This window comes from Megalops cyprinoides, chromosome 21 (assembly GCF_013368585.1).
Source record: "Megalops cyprinoides isolate fMegCyp1 chromosome 21, fMegCyp1.pri, whole genome shotgun sequence".
Taxonomy (NCBI): domain Eukaryota; kingdom Metazoa; phylum Chordata; class Actinopteri; order Elopiformes; family Megalopidae; genus Megalops; species Megalops cyprinoides.
Window position 1 is genome coordinate 18,370,707 of NC_050603.1, and position 19,298 is coordinate 18,390,004.

The following is a 19,298-nucleotide window of genomic DNA, read 5'->3' on the forward strand; positions in this document are numbered from 1 at the left end:
CACACTGAAGCACTTAACCGTACACAACCTGCCTTTCTCTGAACCACATATATGACCAGTGGGTGGTTTGTACTGTGTCTACCAAGGATTTGCAGACTCATACCTCATGGTGGATGTGTGGATTTTTTTTATTGAAGCTAATGGTTGTGCCTTTCCCTTGGTCATGTCGATGACAAGAATCACTGACGCTGTCCTTGATTGCTAACTTGTTCGGCATAGCAGGGGCCCATGTGCAGACTGACTTGCTTGTATCATTAGACTTACACAAGTGAAGGAGTCTGTTTCTGCAGCTGTGTTTTTACCGGAGTTAATCAGGTGGAGAGGCCTATTCAAGCACTGTTGGAGAAGTGACTAACCTCTGCCCCGGAATTCAGACACCCTCCCACCGCTTCACCCCGCACATCGTGGGTCTTCTTGCCTGGAGCCTCTGGGGCTTAATCAGTGGTGCTGTGATCAGCACTTCAGCAGAAACAGGAAGTCAATGAGTTTAATGAGCTTTTTCACCCCCCCCCCCAAAAAAAAACAGAGTGAAAATAAAGGGCCATGTACCTGTGAAAGCTCACGCTTTGAGTTCTCTTCTCTGATGTCTTGGAGTTTGGACATTATCTCCCCCTTTCTCTCTCTCTCTCTCTCTCTCTCTCTCTCTCTCTCTCTCTCTGTTTCTCTCCAGTTTGATTTGCACTGACACAGACTTCTACAGCGTTATTCCTCCCTCTCCTAAAAAAAAAAAAAAAAAAAACCTGGACAAAACAAAAAGAGCCCCGCCATCTGTGTCCCTTTGTTTGTGTTCCGCTCCTGTGCAGCTTTGCACAGTCGGGTTTTGAGTGATTTGCATGAGCATCTCTGCGGGAGCAAGCGTCTCTCTGTGCATCCCATCAGGCAGTGCGCTCCGCGGCCCCACTCTCGTAACTGCAGGAGCCGGCGAAAGGGGCAGAGTCCTCCGAGCAGGTCCCGCTGCCTGGGACCGTCCAGCAACCTCTGTGTCACCTCCACACTCGTGACCTCTGTCACCTCCGCCCTTGTGACCGCGTGGGTCTTAGTGAGCATTTCCCCCCTACACATATACATGACCTGTGGCTCTCGGCATTGCTGAAGAATGCTGGCTGGATCTGGCCTGTTATAAGGTGCCAATCTCGTGTAGTGAGGTTATAGTCATCCATCTGGGTTCTTCAACCCTTAACCCTTGGCTGGTTGCTGTTTTCATATTGGTGGCTGTATTGATTTAACTGTACGTCAGCTTGGGTTTAGGGAGCGTTACATTACATCATGAGAGTGACGGCGCTAAACATCTTCAGTTTTGGCACCATCGACTGCACCAAAGTCACTAGGCATCTGCAAACATTTTATCCACATTCACGTCTGGATATTACATTGCTACATTACTGTACGTGCTGAAAAGGGCCTATCGGAAAGCGGTCTGTGTGAAACGGTTATCTTCGCAGGCGCGCTTCGCAGGCTTTCTGAATTATCGCTGCTGTTATAAATAGCTCCGATGGTCATCTTGGAGTGTGCGGAGAGCCCCGAGCCTCTGCGCGCTGCTTACTGGTGTGGAACAGAGCTGAATTCACGCTGCAATCCTGCCATGAGGTGGCCATGTTTTCCCCGCCGCGCCATTCTGTGTCGAGCTCTTCCTCATGAAGCAGGGTACTCCGCCACTCCTCTCCTCCCAGAATGCATTGGGGCTTTGGTGGTGATGATGTAGTCAAACCTGTACCTACGTTCAGTGATACAGTAGGGACTGCACAGTGATTCTCAGTATAGGCTGCATCAGGTTCCAGTGTTTCTTGAGCTGTTGAGAGCTGAATGCCTTAGTTCAGCCTTTGAGAAATGGCATGAGCTGAGCATGCTCATTTGTAGGAGTGATATTTTTCAATGTGCCACTTTTCGCTGTGCCCAGAAAAGCAGAATTTTTTTTAAACAAGGCCTCAGCAGTCCTAGGTGTCTTTTTGAGGAGGGGGATTGGAGTGATTGTAAAGCGGAAAAAGTCAAATTTGCAGTACAGCTGATTCAGTATAATTTAGATGAAATCTGAATGGTGTCTCACTATACAGTCATTGTAAATTTATCCATATCCTGGTTAGAAGCCATGTGGTTTCTATTTTACATGACATTACTGTCATTTTAGCTGACACTCTTATCCAGAGTGACTTATATAGGTTACAGCTTTATCCATTTATGCAACTGAATATTTACTGATGCATTTGTGGGTAAGTATCTTGCCCAAGGGTACAGCAGCAGTGCCGCTGCAGGGAATCAAACCAGCAAACTTTCAGTTATGAGCCCTGCTCCTTACCACTGTGTTACACTGCCGCCCCATTGGGCATTTTACAGTCAACTACAGAACTGCAGGATCTGGACTCACCCAAAGTTGAAATAACCTGTTCTGAAATATTAATATAACATATTAAATAAAAAGATCTGAATCATTAGTAAAGAATAAACCCAACATTTGTCTAATGAGCATTTGAATGAATCTTACCTTGCCCTTCCTTTTGATCCCTGCTGTAACCACCAGAGTCAGAGGTCTGTAACACCTCTGAGCGGGAGTGGTAGTTTCCTCAAGTACAGGAGGGGGGTGATCTCCAGACAGACGTCCCTATGCTGACGTAAATGAGCTAAATCTTTTATTCATCAGCTGGCTGAATGCAAGTTCCTAAGAAGGTTGATGCTCTAGATATGGGTGTCTGCTAAGCAAATGGGTGATGATCTATAATAATGATAATAATAATAATAATAATAATAAAGCCCTATATTTGTGGTATCCCCACCGTGGTTGTTCTTGGGGTATAGGAATTAAAAAAGGCAGCAGGGAAGTTACAGGTTTGGATGTGTGCGCAGCGTCTCAGAGGCAGATGTGATATTTTTGGGGAGGATTATTAAGGCACCATCTGACTCACTCCTGCTCCGTCTCTGCCTCTTCAGATTCTATGTGCCCATGCAGTTTCCTTTGATTTCCAATGCAGCTTGCGCGCAGAAATAGAAATATTGCATGTTTTGCAGAACCGTAGAGAGCAGTATGTGTGTGGGTTGGGGGGGGGGGGATTGGGAGGTGCTGGGAGTGGAAATGACTTGAAAAGCCACCATTTTGAACATCAGATCGAATCAATTAAATGTTCAGCTGGAACATGCTGCCTCATTAATGTGTCTGTGTTCACCTGTGATGTTTCATATGCAAAGAAAACAACGAATCTGTCAGAAGTGGCAGTTTTCCACTATTGATGCCTCTTAAAGTTGCGGTAATAAGACTATGGTACGTTTTTTTATAATCTGCCATTGTTCATTTTTTGTTTCTGCTTATGTGCATATCTGCATGTAGTGTGCATGTATGTCTGTGTGCCTGCGTGCATGTGTGTATGCTTGTGTGTGCATGTGTGTGTGACTGTGTGTGTGTGATTTCCAGTGATATCGCTAATGTAGCAGCAGACTGTTTCTAGGTCCGGTTCTGTTTAGAGAAAAATCTACATCATAACCAATGGTACCACACTAGTATATTGGACAAGTGGTCAGCCAGTATTTAGCAGTTGCTGTTGCAGTGACTGTTGGAGTACCTTATTGCAGACTTCATACTAAACATAAGACTGGTGGAGCAACATTTCCAGTGAATGAGACAATTAGGACACAGTAATTAACAAAATCTTTCATGTGAAAACACAAGACATAGTATTCAGCTGCTAAAATGAATAAAGGTTAGTGTTGATTTAGAGGACGTATTTTGTAGCTACGTTAAATCTTTATGGTTATGTGTGTTGTTTAGGTGCATAGACCAGTTTTTCAGAGCTTAGTGGAAAAATGTACATTTTGTTTTTTGATAGGTCTTTATGGCATATGGATTTTTGCTTAGTCTGGTGTTGATTCATTTCCCAGTGGCTCCTGAGCATGTTGACTGTCTCATTCCCTCTCTATAATGGCTGAATTCAGATGTCCCAGTATAGCAGTCTGTAGGTCCACAGCGAGGAAGGCAGTTAGCCATGCAGATAGCCATGTTTCTGAGACCACCGTCACGGTCAGGGTTACATCTGTGAACATGGGTTTAATGATTTCCCATTGATACTACGCCTAAATGAACAGCTGACCAGAATGCTGGCATCCTAAGTCTGTCTTTACTGGGATGATGGGAAGACGGAGTGGACATTGAACTGATTCTGCTCTATTCTGCTGGGGCATGACCTACATAGCCACAGTGCAGCAATAGCATAGCTTTTTCACAGAGATGTACTTGGCTTGGTGCTGCTGCTTTACGTTAAAGAGAATCAGCATTCACTGCCTCCAGCATGTCTGAAGGCTAGCTTGTAGCTCGTTTTACATGGTGAGCCTGTAGTCTTTAGTGGTCCATGATGGTTGCTGCGAAAGTAGCATTGCAGTGTAGCTCAATATGGCAGCATGAGGCTGGGCACTGCCAGTGGTGCCAGGACTGATTGCCACGCTGCAGGTTTGTAATTGTGTGTAAGTATGAGTGCTTGCGAGTGTGTGTGGGTGTCTGTGTCTGTATGTCTGTGTGTGGATTTTCTCACTTTAAGATCATTCTCTCATTTCAGTCTCTCAAAGCTGTTTGATTTAATTTTGCCTCCAACAGTTATTCCTACTCACATTGTCTCCTTGTCCTCTCAGCCTGCAAAAACGCATTTTATGTTAATAGTTTTTTGCAATGGGAATGCAGCAACCACCGCAGAAAAGTCACATATACTTGAATGCAGGGTTTGGCGGGACAGGTGTATTGGTGAGGTCAAAGGTGCTCTGCTGTATTGCCCTCATTTGGTGACGTATCTCCCAAAAGCTGTATCTGAGCAGGCCCTATTAAGGATAGGATGGAGATCAGAGCACCTCTTTGCGCAGCCTGATGGCCCGATGTTGTTGCTGTAGTTCACGGTGGTGTTGCAAATGCATTCAGCGGAAAACATCTGGAACAACTGGAATGAAGTAGAAATGAGGAAAAAAAAAGATCCACGGAGTTTTAGGGCAAAATCGTCACACAGGGTTATTTATGTGGAAATGGTTTCGGTCAGCAGTCCTGGGGAAAGGGAGGGAAATGGCGTTTGTTCAGTCGCAGGATGATTATCTCAGAACACAATGCTGTGTTCGAATAGGCCAGATCCCACGGCCCACATCTGCAAGGCACTAACTGCCAGGCAGCCAGTAATCAGCTAAGTACCATAATCCTCCTTGCTGGTTAAAGTCTCGCTTGACCTCCAGCTATATACAGCCCATGATAACAGTATTAAACGGCACCGCTGCTACACGCTCCCAGCAGCCCTTGCAGCGGCGTTTGCTCTGTGATTCCTCTCCAGCAAGAGGCAAGAGGTAAAGAGCGATACCTGCGTACAGGAGAGGGATCATCAAGGGACAGGACCGGCGAGAGGTGCAGCCAGTTCACGGAGCCATGTGTTCTGTAACGCAGAGTTTTTTGGACGCAACCTTACAGGCACGTGGAGGGCAGCGTCTGTCTGCAGAGGATTGATGCATTCGTTTGTACGAGATGCTCATGGCGTCCCAGATGTGCAGAGGCTTACAGACAGGTACAGGCGGGATTTGCAACAAAACTCAGCAACCAGTAAACACCTGTGGCATTTTCTGTCAGTTGTCATTTGTTGACTGAAAATAAGGAGTATGTTTCCTTTTTTCCAGAAAAGTAAATCTTTCCCAGGCTTACTTTCCTGTGCAAGTGCAGTTGAATATGGACAGTAGCCTTTGTTATTCGATGTTATTCCCCTGAGAAGACACGTGTACTTGCTCCTAGGAGAGAATGCTCCACACAGTCGTTTGACTCCCCTCCATTATCTGCAAAGTCGGGAATCCCCACAGGGGCTCCTCTTGTGTTTTCACCTTGATTGCTTGCTACTTTCGTATTTAAGGCTCTTCGCCCATCGGTGTGTCGCCGCCCGCAGAATATTGCCGTAAAAGCCGTAGCCGTTTAAAAAAAAGGGGACCAGCGTGATACATTTTAAGAGCAAAACGGAAAATGAGGGCATACATTTGGCGGAGAAAAACTAGCAAATGAGTTGAACGGACTCAAAAAATCACGCCTAATTAAGACTACAGAGAGAGATTTTGAAGTTCAGATGTGAAACACGTTTGGTGCATGGGAGGCGAAGAGCGCAGCTTTTCGAAGAATTATAGCTTGCATGCCGAGGTAATGCAGGTTTCTGGTGCATAATTACGAGAGCCTTTTTAAGCTCCTCTCGGTTCAAACGGCCTGCAGCTTGTAATTATTATGGGGACCTTTTAATGTACTTTTTAGCTGATATTTGCTTACCCCTCGGTGTTTAGAAAGAGCAGCCGGCACGAGTGGGGTTTGAAGCGCAGCCAGCGAAGGATGAATTCAGTTGTTTTCACCTGCTAAGCAGGTCGCATGTCGCTCAGAGACAGAGGGAGCTGCATGCTGGGCTCTGTGCGAGACAGCTCTGCTGCAGTGCCCTGTCCTGCCTCCCTGACTCCCCCCACTCCCACAAAACATCAGCATGAACACCTGTGTTTTAAAGGTGTACCTACTGCATGTAGATGCTTCACAGGCCGTGGAGATTTACCTGTGTCTGTATATCGGCCTGCAGAATTGTAAGAATTCTCTCTCGTGACTTCCAGGGCGGATGCATGGGCCTTTATTTCAGTGTGCTGAGATTGCATTGTAATCATAGATGTCGGTTATTGTGAAATTATTGTGAAGCTAGAGGCTTTATGGATTCAAAATAGATTTTGCGGAGGCCAACTCTGGCTTCTACATGCCACACAGAAAAAGGATACAGCTGCATTTTGCTGATGTAAGAAATAATCCCAGTTGTGTGAATGTATAATATCCTGGCACACCGGTGTCATCTAAGGCCGCTGTCATCCATAGTTCATTGACTGTTTCACTCACATAGAAGTGCAGTGGGATTTGTTTAGAGCTGTATGTGAAACCTGGAAGGCACCTGTCCACTAGATGTTTGTGCGTGGCTGTATATTTTCCAGAAGACTTCAGGTAAAAGACAAGCCAGCTGAACTTGATTGAAATGTAGCAATATGAATTCTGTGTGCGGCATGAAATGGACTTACCCAGAATTTGTTTGCTACAGAAATTGTGCTGCTCTAAAAGGAAGCAAACTGAAATTAGCAAAGATAGTTTGAGAATGCAAGGCTGTTGCACTTTTTTATGACTTGTGTGATGTCAGTCTTGCTCATACTAGAGGCATAAAATAAATACAGTATGTGATTTTTTTCACAATTGTCTTAGTATGGACCTGTACAATCATCAGTATATAATGTAATCCTTGGGGATCAACCATTGTGAGTACTTAACAGAACACAACATCAGATTTATATCTAATATCTGTACAGTATATGCTAAGAGAAAAGCTTACAGTAGAACTGTAATAAGGATTATAAAATGTATCTATATATTAAGACTGCAATTACTAAATCAGAATCATTTTAGTTGATCAAGCATATAAAATTGTTAAATGGCTACTGTGGCAGTTTTGTGTTACAGCAGAGTAATATTAAGTCATGACTGAACAGTGTTTTAGCGCTTTCCACTTGGGACATAAAAGCTCAACAAAGTCAAACTTTGCTAATTTGAAGCGTCGTTTGGTGCACTTTTGAAGATGCCACAAATCCAGGATAGAAATTTGACAGACAGACAGTGCTGCACTGTGGCAATGTTTTAAACCATGAATGGTAAAAAAAAAATGCGTTGAAATGCTGCCCGAGGTACATCATAGGGCTACATAATCTAGCTCCAGGACTGCATCTATAAACGGTATAAGATCTGAAATGTCTACGCGTACATGTTGGCTCGTTGTATACGCATACATCACAGGCCAGAACTAACGATGTGCTCTCCAGCTAACACTACACTTCAGCTGTCAAGTTGATCAACGTGTAGCATTACTTGACTTTTTGAAATGTAGAACGGTGTCACATGGTGGAGTTACCCATTTGCACAAGCCTATTGCAACCATGATGATGCAGCGATCGGTGCCTGACTGTGTGCTGCATTTGGTCAAGTGTGCTGTGCCTAGGGCTGCCTGTACCCTGTAACCGGAACCACTTTTACCGGGGCAAAATACACTCCAGGCTTGCATTTGCTTCTAGAGGGAATGTGTACCTGTTGTAGTGGTGTTTATTTCTTTTTAAGTTGTTTCGCACACAAAGGAATTTTGCCTTTGTCTGCTCATTCCATGCCCTGTGATGTGCAGATGGCTTCCTGGAGCAGTTAGCGTGCTGAACTGTGAGTTTAAGGTCTTGTGTAAGGCCACGCTCACCCTCCTGCTGATACCGCCGCTCCTGCCACATTTAGAACTGTAAATGAATGTGTGTCGCACGTGTGGAACTCGCTAAACCGTTCTTTAAATGATACCCAACACAAACGTATAACAGTACATATTGGGCCTCTCATTCCCCCGGGAATCGTTCCCTCACCCAACCTTTCACTGCGGCTGGGAAAAAAAAAACCACTTCTCTGCGCATGCTGTTAAGTTTCTCCACAGGTTCGAGAAAACAATTAACTCCAGAGCTGTTTTGATGCTTTTGTGATTTCCACAAGAGCATGTGTGGAGACAAGCCCCGCCCGCTACATGTGTTCATCTAAACCGATACACGCTGTACTGCGGGAAACACAAAATGCAGAAAAAAGCCCATTATGCAGATAAAATGACTGGGCGTGTGCATGTGTCAGGTCTCATTGTGCGGCCTGAACAGAGCGTTTAGTCATCTGATGCGAGACAGACAGTGTGATAATGGATTGGGGTGAACTTCGTTCCGTCAGCCCGTACAATGGCATTGTTTTCCTCGCGTTGGTTCCCGGTCTCCGCGGGAATCTGCCGCTGTAGCTGTCCTCAGATCCAGCGAGGCGCACTGTGCGTTTCCATTGGAAACGATTAAAACCGGATACGTCAGAAATCTCTGGCGGATGAATCATTGTGACCTTTCATCTGCGTAAGCCTCTTTTTGTGGTGTGCTGCATTGCCGGGATCAGGTCTCAGTGCCACGATGCGCACAGCATCTCCCGTATTACAGAGCCCACTAGTCTTTTATACGTTGCAGTGGGGTATAAATGGCAACTGAATGCAAATTTAAGATCAGTGAGCTGTGTTATCTGGGAGAGAGAACCGTCACTCTCTCCCTCTCCTTTCCTCTCTTTCTCCCCATCCCTTTGTATCTCCCTCCCTCCCTTTCTTTCTCCTCTCTTCCTCTTTTTCCTTTCTCAGTCTTCCCCTCTCTTCCACCTCTCTTTCAGTCATTCTCTGTTTCTCTCTCACTCTCTCTCTCTCCCTCTCTCTCTCTCTCTCTCTCTCTCTCTCTCTCTCTCTCTCCCTTCCCCCATCTCTTTCTCCCTCCCTCTCTCTCTGTCTTTCTTACCCCGGAGGCCAGCAGCGCAGCAGCATTAGCTGAGAGCCAACTGAGACTGCTCCTGAAGACCTGACGCAGTGGAAGTGGAAAGGAGAGAGAGAGAGAGCGAGCAGGGGAGAGAGAGAGAGAGAGATAGAGTGAGCAGGGGAGAGAGAGAGAGAGAGCGAGCAGGGGAGAGGGAGAGAGAGAGCGAGAGAGAGAGAAAGAGCGAGCAGGGAAGAGAGAGAGAGAGAGAGAGAGAGTGAGCAGGCGAGAGAGAGAGTGAGCAGGGGAGACTGAGAGAGAGAGGGCGGGAGAAAGGCAGCGCCGCTTTGTCACAGCGCCGGGCTCTGCAGAGCCGGCCCACACACCAGCAGCTCTCGGCCTTCAGGGCCCGTGCGTCACGTTCGCCGGCATAGCAGCACTCCCTCAGAGCCCGCGGGGCGGCCGACAGAATGAGGACAGAGGCGAAAACTCCGCCGGGCCCCGCGCCCCAGGTCCGGCGGCCTCCCCTCCCCCACCGCTGCCTCCCGGGCTCTCAGGTGACACAAACCCCCCCCTCCCTCCCCCTCCCCCGCGTCACCGCAGTCAGCTTCCGAGGACGGCGAGCGTCCGAGCTGATGATGCCAACAACGTCCATCAACGCTCCTATGTTTGGACAGGGCGCGCAGTGCCAATAGGAGTTAAATTATGGAATGTTTGTGTCAGGCTTTTGAGTGCTTGGCGAGGGGTAGCGTTTACAGTGCTCTCTGAGAGGGGCGCCTGGCCCAAGAAGACAGGCAGGGCACCCACAGACCTCTGAGGGCATGTGGGCCTCTCCCAACACCCACCCCTCAGTACCACACAAGCTGTCCACCCCCGCTGGTCTTAGCACTTATACACGAAGCCCCATTTTACATTAAGTCCAGCCAGCCGTTAATAATGCATCGCCTGACAGTCCTTGCCACATCTCTCATCCATAACAGCCGGAGTGCCGGATATCGAGGAACAAGGATGATTTGGTAACGCTTAAGCCTGGCACAGAGAGGAAACATTGGACTCGTTTACTGTCAGCCAAGATGTAGTAGCAGTGGGGGCTTGAACCAAAGGCAGGAGGAAAAAGCATGTGCATGAATTACAGCTGAATAGCACTGAACGTTTCTTATTGAGCTCTGAACATTGAATATCACTTATAGAAGTGCAGTAATGAGAGCAAGTATTGATGTTTCGTACCACTGTGCAATTCTTTTGAAATGGTAATACAGGTATATATACACAGGCACACTGTACCGAAAGAGCTTCAGGACTGTTATAACATTGTTTCTCTGGATGATAACTCTGAAATGTAACTTACTGTGTTTTACTTGTTTCATAAATGATAAACACGGTTAGGTTACGTCACCTCCTATAGGGCATTGTAGTGCTTCTCCATGACTTGACTGAAAGCATAAAGTGCCTGTGGCGATGGATCTCTGGATAGTTCAGACTTGACGTTAAAAAGTATAATCCCTGTGATATGTGCGTTGCCCTGTAATGGGGGTATACGCCTGTGCAAACCACATGCCGCCACAGACCGACACAGACCGGCTCACAGTCCGTGCAAGGAAGCGCTAGCGAATGATAAAAAAAAAAAAAAGCGGAGATGACATCATGATGTGAAAGTGCAGTCTGTTTGTTTTTATCCCAGGGATTACGTTCAGGAATGCAGCCTTGAATCTAAAAAAAAAGCACCTGAACAGTGCACAACACAACAAGCAACATCATTAGGGATTATCTTGATCCAATACAGATGAACTAAGAGGATTTTTTTTCTTTTCCATTATATACAGGAGTAGCTTGTCACTGTAGAGCTAGCTGTGTTTTTTTATGTTTGGTTTAAATTCATCTCCACGATAGCTAGACAGGCAGCCTGCAACACATCCGCGTTTTGAACACGTTGAGACAACGTTGTACGAATATGCCGGAGCACCCCGATCGGCTGTCTGTGCGCTGATTCATTCGTCACTACAGGGACTGGATGTTCCAGGTAGCTGGAGAAGAAATCCCTCACAGCGAGACACTTGAAAGCGCTGTGCACAGCCGTTTGGCAGCGTTGGTCTCCACATCGCTATTGATGTTTTCCTCTTCGGAGTGTCGCAGTACATCTTTGCATGTCTTGCTTTTAAGTGTTTTTCACGCAGGCATGATCCATATATTTGGACTTACTGAAAAGCGTCTTATGTATATTACAAAAGCTCAACAAAATTTATGTGTGTTGTGAGGCAGTGGGAAGGGTGCTTGCTGTTGTTGCACTGAGGTAATTTTAATGTAAACAGGTGTGGGTTTAATGTTGTTGTATGCCACCCAAATGGTCTCAGCTATTGGACAAAGCACATCTTTCATTAATCAATCCAGTCTATACAGAGGTAATCGCTGGCTGGGAAATTCAGGAAAGGAAGCTGGTAGCACATAATGAATGTGGTTTACAGAGACAGTCCAGGAGGGTTTCATTTCTTGCAGAAAATGCTGTTTCATCTTGTTTACCTTTGTGCTATAATATACTGTTGAAACCAGAAATGGTAGAATACCAAAGCTTTAATACATACAGTACCAGTCAAAAGTTTGGAGAGAACGTTTATTCTTTATTTTTACTATTTTATATTCAGAATGATACTAAAGACATCAGAACTATGAAGTAACACAAATGGAATTATGAAGTGACCAAAAAAGTGTTAAACAAATCAAAACTATCTTATATTTTAGATTCTTCAAAATAGGCAAAAAGTATTTATTAAATTTTTTTTCTGGAAAGAAATGCATACATAGGCATCAACTTCACTATTATATTTGTCTAAGAAACAGATTTCAAGCACTGATGCATAAGTCTTTGGATCAAAATGTTTTTGAATGCATTTGCCATCATCTTAATCAGGTGAATCCAAACTTTTGACCGGTACTTTACATGTTCTTTCTTAGTGCAGCTTTTTTTGGCTGACTGCTGACAGCTCACTGATTGGCTCATCTCCTTTTTGATTGACAGGAAGAGAAGTCCATCGGCATCCAGGGACCCAAACCAAAAATACGACCAAAGGGAGGAGAGGGGCGAGCGCTCGCAGTATGCCCTGTCGGACGGCGGGATGCCCAGGTCGCCGTCCGACTACGGGGGGCGGGACCCCCGCAGGCCGGGGCGGGGCCCGCGGATGTACGAGGACGCGGACACGGCGCGCGGGGAGTACCAGTCCCGGCGGGGCCGCTGGCGCTCGCAGGAGTATCCGCCGGACGAGGATGCCCCGCCCAGCGACTACGAGTTACAGCGACGGCGTGAGGAGGAGTTCCAGGCGCGCTACCGCAGCGACCCCAACCTGGCACGCTACCCCGTCAAGCCGCAGCCCTATGAGGAGCAGATGCGCATCCACGCCGAGGTGTCACGGGCCCGGCACGAGCGGCGCCACAGTGACGTGTCGCTGGCCTACACCGAGCTGGACGAGCCCCAGGGCCCGCTGCTGCGGGGAGAGCGGCCTTCCCGCCCCCGCGGCATGACGCCCACGGAGGGCCAGCGCTCCTACTCGGTGGACAGAACTTCCCCGGGCCCCGGGCACCGGGGCTCCAACCACAGCCCGCCGACGCCCCGCCGGAGCCCCGTCCTGGGGGAGCGGGCGGGCCGGGGGCCGGGGGGAGACCCCGGGCGGCCGCAGCAGCACCACCTGGACCCCAGCTCGGCCGTGCGCAAGAGCAAGCGCGAGAAGATGGAGAGCATGCTGCGCAACGACTCGCTCAGCTCCGACCAGTCCGAGTCGGTGCGCCCGCCCCCGCCCAAGCCGCACAAGACCAAGAAGCTGGGCAAGATGCGGCAGATGTCTTTCAGCAGCTCCGAGGAGGAGCTGGCCACCACGCCCGAGTACACCAGCTGCGAAGACGTGGAGATCGAGAGCGAGTCCGTCAGCGAGAAAGGTAGGCGCGCCCTGCCCCACCCCCTCCCGCAAAGCCTCGACAACCAGCAGGGCTGTTGCAGCGCAAGTTTCTGAGACGTGTCTGATAACCATGTCTTTTTAAGAGCAAGAACATTACAGTAGAAAACAGCATAATACGAGGTAATTTTGTATAGCACTCTTCATGCAAAAATCCCACTGCGCTTGACAATATTACAATGAAATGAAAATGTTCCACAGAGTGGGCCCTGAGGTTGGCTTTTAGAGCGCTCGCCATTAGTTCACCCTCCTCCACAACATTTGGATCTTAGTCATTCTACTGTATCTGGACTGCCTGCATAATGATTTCTCCATTAGAAGTTTGCACTTTCAGCTTCTTCATCTATAGACTCTTACATAATGTTATCACTTGGGTGTTTTATTTCTGACTATGACTGGCCAGCCAGCGTGCATGAGTAAGTGTGTTTATGAGAGGCTGTTTGGATCTGGGATCGTTTAGTTAGGCCTGTGGTGCACTGTGGGCTCTGGCTAGTGGAGAGTCTTTCACTGGTATACCCCCTCACCAGGAGAATGAAGACGCGCTTAATACAATGCAAAAATGAGTGGGTACTGTACGCCTTAAATGCGCACTTTTTCCCTGTATGTGAGAGGAGAGAATGAAGGACTGTTGGTCGTAATCTAACCTCTCTGTCCCTCAGCAACAGCGGACCTGTCTGAGTCTCTGGTGTTGCGCGTCCTCCTTCGGTCCCAGTGGTGGCCAGCCACTGTCACACACTCTCCAGATGTGTGTCCTTGGATGTGCTGACAGTTTTGGGCCAAGGGAATGAGTGTGTTGAGCCGCCCCCCCCCCCCGTTCCCCCCGTCCCCCATTCGGGGCCCTTTCGGTTCCCCTGTCCTTATGTGACACGCAGCGCTGGCCTAGGACAGCCACTCTGAGAGAGACGCGTACTGGAACATGGGTGGGGGTCCTGTAGATGGAGTGGGCGGGTTGATGCATTTGCATTTCATATTGCGCAGGTTCTGAAAGCAATGTCACGCTCACCGTCCCTTGCTGGCAGCGCCACTCAGAGGGTCTGAGCCCTGCCATCACAAATTGTTCATATTAATTAATAGAGGTACGGCAAAGGTAATTAACAAACTGAAGAAAATTGGGCCGCGTCCTCCAGGATTTCTCCTGAGCCGCAGCTTGGATATAAGCAATCTGTGTTCTCTCTGCTGGAGTTCGTTTTCAAACTGCTGATCCCAGACACTTGGAGAAGATCAGCCTTTAACTACACAGGGTGTGTTGCCCACCGTCATGTTCAAATGGCTGAGGACAGCTTCCAGACCAGTTCTTAAAGGAAAGGCCTTCTGTGTGGCAAAGGCCTGTCTGTCTTAAGCAGCTGCTGAGCTGAACAATTCCTCCGCTATGTATTTTTCTTCTGTGGCTTTAATTAATTGTGGTGTCAGAGTTTTTATTTGGATTTGTAGCCTTATGTTTGTAAGAAAAAAACTCACCTGAAAAATTCTGATGTTACCATCCTGTTGTACATGACATGTCGTGAGTTGTGAGGAGGAGCAGCACCAAAACAATACAGAACAAAACAACACTGCTGTTTTATGCAGCGCTGCTGTCTTTAGCGCAGTAGCTGTAGAATACAATTGACGCGTAGGTGCCTCTCTGAAGGGATATTTCTTTTATGTCTAACATATGGCCATTCTCCATACGTAACCTATGAAGCAGATGGTTGTGAAGCGGTCAGCTTGTGGTTCCCATTGCTCCATTATTATTCCACTAGTCAGCTACAAGCTGTTCTGTTGGCTGTGATTGGCATCTCACTGTATATCCCCACAGGAAGCTCTGGAGGGTGTGGGGCGCACGGCCTGACTGATCCAACAGGAAGTTTGTATTGATAACATAATGCCGCAAATGAGGGTCGTGGTAGCTAATCAATCTCGCCTGTCAGGCCCAGTAATTGTGGGCTTTTGTTGCCCGGCTTCATCGAAAGTGGTCAGCTGAAAGCGAGAGAGAGCAGCGTGCACCGGACTGACGGGGGGAAGACATGGAGGAGGAAGAGGGGGGGAGGAGAAGGAGGATGAAGAGGAGGAGGAGGGACCTGGCTTAGCATAACCCACACGGCCCTCATCAGCCTGAAAAACTGACTTTTAATTATTAATGCACGGGCTTCCCTGGTTTAAAACCCGGGAAGGAAAGACCATCAATTCTCCTTTGTCAGATTTTCGATCCGAGTTAATCCTAAACAGTGACAGAAGTGGCTTGAAACAGATTGCTTCCCTTTAGCCCTCGATTACTTCAAATATCAGAAGAACGACTCAGAGACCTGCATGGATTCTTGGCGTTGCGAAACAGGGTTTGTTGATAATGGCATCGGCAGAGGTGGTTCGGGAACAGCAGCGGGAAAGTCGAGCCGACACGCCAGTGCTGTGCATTTTTGATTTCGCACGAAAATCCACACAGTGGGTTAAGCGAGAGCGTCTTTTCTTCTTCTTTTTTCGTTTCTCGCTGTCTGGAATGCTTGCGGCTTGGCAGTTTGCCAAAGGTCGCCGACCGAATTGATCTTAAGTTGCCGGGTCCACCTTGTCACGGACAGCTAACGTGATGCGCAACCTCAAAAACGAGAGCAAACGCTGGAAATGGGGCTGGCCTCGCGTTCCGCTTGTCGACATGCATGAGCTGAGATCAGACACGGGTAATCCGCTGCTATTGACCTGTGGCGTGTGGAGTATTCCGAACCAGCACTTTGTACTAGCTAGGTCTGTAAATTATTTAAGCTGGTTCAATTATGTAATGGACAGTAGGCATTAGAAAATACTAGCCTGCAAATGGGAAATAATTACATATTTTAAGAGCTCTATATTTCTCCTGTCAACAGTCGTTTTATCAAACTAAAACAGAGTAAAGTAGTTTGCAGCCCGTCACCAACTTATGAATGAAGCACATCTCTTAACATGACGTTTTTATTTATTAAATTCTATTACTGCAGTATCTCAAAGGATGCATGCACTGACACTCACGCGCATACTGTACACATACACACACCTCAGGTATAGAAGTCTCTTTGCATCGTTCACCTGGAGGTTCTGCCGCTGAATTATACTGGCTCTGTGTCAGGTATACAGTGGAGATTGTCAATAAAGATTTTTGTTGTACTCAGTAGATTTTGAAGAGTTTATTTTGAAAACTTCAAAAATCGTGATCTGTCAGTAGAATTTACAGTCCTGTGCACTTTTCTTAGGAGATTTTCCAAAGGGTCCTTTTCAAGGGACACTCTTTAGCAGTCTTGTACATGTCCGAATGCAGAGCAAGCCTTTTTCATACTGGCCTAGGAGGCAGGGACAGGAAATAGCAGGGATTGGTGAAGGAGAAGTTTTTCTGCTACCCTAATCCAGTGCTGTGGTGTACAGCTGTCTGAAGAGTCCGAAAAATGGGGAATTATCCTGTAAAAACTGGTTTGGACACACTGTCCACTCTGAGAGGTGAATATTGTAGCCGCTCCTCCATAGATCTGACATCACAGTGCAGCTGCATTTTTAATGTTGAGTAACCCGCAGATTTTAGATTGACAGAGCTTAATGGATGAGTCTCCACCCTTCCCTGCCCATCGACTGCTTTACTCTGACAGTTTTCCACATCTCCTCTGTTGATTTGCAGATATGCAGTCTCACGACAGCGTAGACAGATAAAAGAAAACTCTTTCGGTCAGAGTGGATATCCTCATTATACATAGAATCTTCAGATGTCTTTCAGGCCAAATTCCTCCAACCATCTATTTTATCACCCTGTATGTACTATTTGAGTCAGTTTAAATTCCAGGCCTGTATTCAGAGTGGCAACTCTGTAATTCATTGCCAGTTTAGTTACAGGGGGGTTGCGCTGAGTTGTCAGAGTGGTGAAGAGGCTGCTCGTCATGAGCTTTTGCTGCCGGTCTACCCTGTAGGGAAAGGAGACGGGGTTAAACGGGCCAACGCCCTGCACTGCTGCCCCTCGTTACAGTTGGGCTGGGATCAGCTTTCTGCCTGTAAAATCAACAGCGCCCCCTGTTGGGCATAGTAACACATTTTGTATTGACATTAATGACCAAGTATGAGGTGTGGTTTTTAGCACTTAATCTGAATCCCATTCAAAGCCACAGCAAAGCATGGAGTGAGTAAGAAGATGATTTATATATGAACTGGAAGGGAGACAGCTGTGGAGAGAGGTTTGCTTTTATGAATCATGGGTTCGGCACCATATGTACTGATCTGGCTTACACTCGAGTCGGTGAGACACTCAGTGCTACTGTTCACAAAATGTTTAGTCATTATGAACATGTTTACATTATCATTCACACAACTGCTAATGCCTGCATTAGCAAATATTTGTGTTTTTATGTCACATGTCCAAAATTGTTTCCAATACAAGGACAACAGGAAACTGAGAGAAATAATACGCTTTTTACATACGCAATATACGCCCATGCTGTAGATGATCCTTAATTCTCATGGATATTTATTGTGCAAAGGAAAGACAACAGCCATTCCAGTCTTTAGATCTTTGCCACAGTTTTATTTTGCAGTTAACTGTACATGGAGTTGACATCCATATCTCAGGATGACATACAGTAATGTAATGAATGTAACAGTACTGTGCATTTAGTGAGCACGGGAGAAATGTTATCTATCTGCATTATTTATGTGCCGAGCCGAGCGTCCCTCCGGTATATTGTAGCTTCTTTTTTTAGCTATTGGTTATTTACCAAAGGTCACGAAGGTCAGAGGCAGGCCTGCAGCTGGTGTTTTTTTTGTTACTATTAGTATAGTGGATGAGTGGATTTTCACATGTGACCTGTTTCATTTCCTGAAATTGCTTACAACGGAGGGCCTAAGTTCATCCGAGCTGCAGGCAGATTGTAACCTTGTTACACAACGGTGCCACAGAAAAAAAAAAGACATAAAGGTGGAGTAAGCAAATCAGAAAGGATTTGGGAATTGTTTTCACACCGATCTGGGGCGCAGAACGTGTAGTCCGTACAAATGAGTGATTGTTTTGAACCCGAGGGAAATCACAGTGTCCTGGAATGCCACCACGGTAGACCTGAGAACCATCTGAGGAGTTACAAAAAACCTACATGCCACTGGGGAATGGATTCAGCTCAGTGAAAAAGTGTGTTCTCAAAATCATGTCAACGGCTGTTTCAGGGGCCCGTCATGTTTAGCATCCCCTTAGTGCCATTCTACCCCTGCCATCATTAAAGGTAAAAGAAGCGATCTCATTTGCTGGGTTGAGGGGGTTCTTTCTTGAACACTGAAAAACACTGGAATGCTGGAGCAGAGTATCTGGTCATCATAGAATATCTGTGACGCAAGCTTGCTGGAGGTGCATTCTGACTTTTCTTCTAGTATTAGCCTCAATCAGCAGGTCAGGGCTTTGGGGCTGGAGTAGAACAGGCTACCTCCCTACTTTACTGCTGATTAGTAATTATCGCTGGGACGGGCTTCCTGCCTCTGAATTCCAAAGCGCCCCCTGCTGGGCACAGAAACACAATTACTCAACAGTAAACGTGAAATAAATTTGTTCGTTTTAGAAATATGTGGAACAAATTGGTAACCTACACGTTATACATGCATAGTTCTTTTCTTAATTTTAATACATTACTCTCTGCCCCCCCCCCCCCCCCCCCGAAAAAAAACATTGGAATTTCCATGATAAATCAATGCAATGTACAGAAATTGAAAATAGATTTTAAAGCCGAACAATTGGTGTGATTGTAATCATTATTTTAAAAAGTGTTTATTTTTGATTTGATACATGGCTTTTCATGGGGCCTTGGAAATGATGATAATGAGAGCTAGAATATCATCCCTCTAATTTAAGTTCTGTAAATTTCCATTTGTTGGGCCAATGTGAATATTTTACCTGTAACACCATCTCTTCTAAGGCAGGCACAAGCAAGTTTAAGCACTGACACCAGGGTCACACAGTTCAAACGTGCCGTCATTGATGCTTCCGTGAGTGATTGTGACTTATACATAAAAAGCCAAAGTTAGTGCATTAAGTCCAAGAAACTGAAATTCACATGAGAGTGATTTTAGGTCAGAAAGGCCTAAAAGTAAAAATGACCTTAGTGGGAA

At 46.6% G+C, this 19,298-nt stretch overlaps 1 protein-coding gene across 13 annotated transcripts in view; it reads left to right on the forward strand.

Annotated features, from left to right (window-relative positions):
• The window catches only part of LOC118796481 (regulating synaptic membrane exocytosis protein 2-like), a 151,274-nt gene that overhangs the window by 50,451 nt on the left and 81,525 nt on the right, over positions 1 to 19,298 (forward strand). For all 13 annotated transcript variants that reach the window (XM_036555367.1, XM_036555372.1, XM_036555369.1 and 10 more), the window contains one exon: positions 12,299 to 13,209. In XM_036555367.1, the coding sequence (XP_036411260.1) occupies positions 12,299 to 13,209 (911 nt within the window). The remainder of the gene's footprint in view (positions 1 to 12,298; positions 13,210 to 19,298) is intronic.